The sequence below is a fragment of the Sinocyclocheilus anshuiensis genome, unplaced genomic scaffold, assembly GCF_001515605.1.
Source record: "Sinocyclocheilus anshuiensis isolate Anshui unplaced genomic scaffold, SAMN03320099.WGS_v1.1 scaffold3199, whole genome shotgun sequence".
NCBI lineage: Eukaryota > Metazoa > Chordata > Actinopteri > Cypriniformes > Cyprinidae > Sinocyclocheilus > Sinocyclocheilus anshuiensis.
Window position 1 is genome coordinate 302,935 of NW_015544133.1, and position 2,583 is coordinate 305,517.

At 35.3% G+C, this 2,583-nt stretch overlaps 1 protein-coding gene across 1 annotated transcript in view; it reads right to left on the bottom strand.

Annotated features, from left to right (window-relative positions):
• LOC107694902 (protein kinase C alpha type-like) overlaps positions 1-2,583 on the bottom strand; it is a 121,730-nt gene that overhangs the window by 31,660 nt on the left and 87,487 nt on the right. Inside the window, exons 6-7 of the mRNA XM_016494616.1 lie at positions 1,194-1,350; positions 459-474 (exon numbers count right to left, since the gene is read on the bottom strand). Coding sequence (XP_016350102.1) covers positions 459-474; positions 1,194-1,350 — 173 coding nt within the window. The remainder of the gene's footprint in view (positions 1-458; positions 475-1,193; positions 1,351-2,583) is intronic.

A 2,583-nucleotide genomic window follows, 5' to 3' on the forward strand; every position in this document is an offset into this window, starting at 1 on the left:
ATTTAATGAGCGAGTACGTCAAGAATCCAAACTGTTTTTTTTTCTTATCCGGAATCACTATGGCGACTGGAGAGCCTATAATAAGTGTTTATATTCAGACTATTTTAGAACTGTCTGGACAATCCCTGCTGGAGAAGCCTAGTACCTGCATGACCTTCATATCCATAAACAGAGAGAAGTAGCTCCGGCTACAATGTTCTTTTGCAAGAAGCATGCAGTTTTATTTATTAACCGCTAGAGCACCAAAAGTTACATAGTGTACCTTTAAATATTTCATTTTTATTTACGATATCATCATCCACCTTTGCAGACGTATCATCACTGTATCAATTGCTGTGTTTCAGACGATCTTTTCACAGTCAAGTTATTTGCATAAATATGTTTGAATGGATAAGATGTGATTGAATGTGTGCACCTAAACAGTGCTGGTTCCTGTGCTTTTCTTTGTCACCTATCACTTTGGCTGCTTCCACACTATAGAAATGGCATCAGCATTCAGCCCATTAAAAACAATTCTTTACCTACTAGAAGGTAGGGATGGGGGTGGATTATAATAGCACCATATAGTACAGATCATATCATAGAATTAAATGTGCCCCCACACCTATTATACATTAATTGATTTGAACTTAAGACCTTATATCGATTTGAACATAGACCTACTCTAAGGAAGTCACTCTATAGAAAGGTTCACTCCACTATACCAACAAACAGCCATGTGACATCTTTGAAAATCTTTTGCACTAATCTGTATGTTCTTCATTTTTAGCTGATGTCTGATTTCTAGGAAGATATAAATAGTTTTTATTTTGAAGGTTTGTTATAAAAATTTTTTTTTTGGGGGGGGGGGGGGGGGTCTCATATGCATGTCTTATTATGCTGTGAATTGCCCTGTCCTCCTTCGAATGAATCTGGTTCTGATTTATCAGGTAGCACAGTGATTTCATCAAAATTAATCAGGGTTATATAAAATGTTTGTGCCATCAGTTGAAAAACCATGATCTAAAGCATATAAAGCCATATATTAAAACTGATGCTACAGTAAACCTGTATGGAAGAGTAGATTTTATAGAGCAAGTGATACCATTTTGGGTAAAACATTAATACATAATACAATGTTTATGCACAGTAAAACTAACATCAATGACACATTAATCCTAAATATTAGGATGTAATAAAATGTTGCAACTCACAATGTAAATGACTCGTTCCAAGCCGGATTCAGGGAAGAACGGATAGTTTTCGTTTTCTGTTTTGTCTCATTTTTAGGGTCTGGAATCAACTTGAGTTTTACATATGGATCAGACAATCCATTCGGGTCCATTGGAATCATGTTCTTGCCTTCCCCCACTGCAACACAACATGCCAAATAAGAGATGACATCAGAACATGAATTCATAAAATAAATAAATAAAATAAAATAAAACATAGGTAAATAATAGAGGGCACATGGTAACGCTGAAGTCTCTGGGTAATGTTACTCCACATAAACTCTGAACTGTGATATAATAATAAAGAAGTGGCTTTAAATAATTACTATGCAATATAAATTGACTATGAATGTTAGCAACTAGACATGAAGTATCATGAGCAGGGTACAAAACAGATCAGGGTCATGCTGTCAGAGCAGAAATGCACATGTAGGTCATTGATGCTCTTTGTTGAACAGATTTTAAATGAAAGCGTTTCATAACTGTTTGTCTGGTTTAGAATGCTACTTTATATAAGCACACACACACACACACACACACACACACACACACACACACACACACACACACGGAAAGACCTGCCACACATTTCCTTTACTCAAACCCACAGAAAGGTTAGACTTTGAATATCTAAAAATGTCACAACCAACAAGGCAAATGCAAACATGTGGTGTGGCACTCACATTTATGTCACTGAATACAATGAAACACATGGGGCTACAATAAAAAGCTATGCATATATAGAATAAATAAATACATAGATAAATAGTGGAGGATCTGTTGAGGGACTTTAGTCTGTGAAGTAGATATTGCCAGACTACAACTCTAACACACACTGTCTGAAAATGCAAATATCAACATTGACAACCTCAGTGCCTGAACTGCTTGTGTTTGACAGGTTGGAGGTGCCCTACACTTTAATGACCCAACATGGTTCTGTGTTTGCTTCTCTCTATTTAAATTCATTCATTCATTTTTTCATTCAATTTAAAAGCACTTTATTGCAATGGCATTAAACATAATGTCATTGCAATAAAGGGCTTTTAAATTGAATGAATGAATGGATTTAAAGAGAGAAGCAAACACAGAGACATGTTGGGTCATTAAAGTGTAGGGCGCCTCCTACCTACTTCTACCACAAACCACAAATTCAAAATCCAAGAACACCAAATAGAATGCAAATATAACAATAAAATATAATAGTAACAATAAATCAGAAAATAACAAACAGCAAGATAGGACCAGGAAATCTCTTGCCTGGCACAGCTCAAACATAGGTGTGTGAAAGTGAATGTGGACACATTGATTAATTGTCTACGGGAAAACAGAAAAAGAAAGCAACACATTAAAAAAAAAAAAAAAAAAAAAAAAA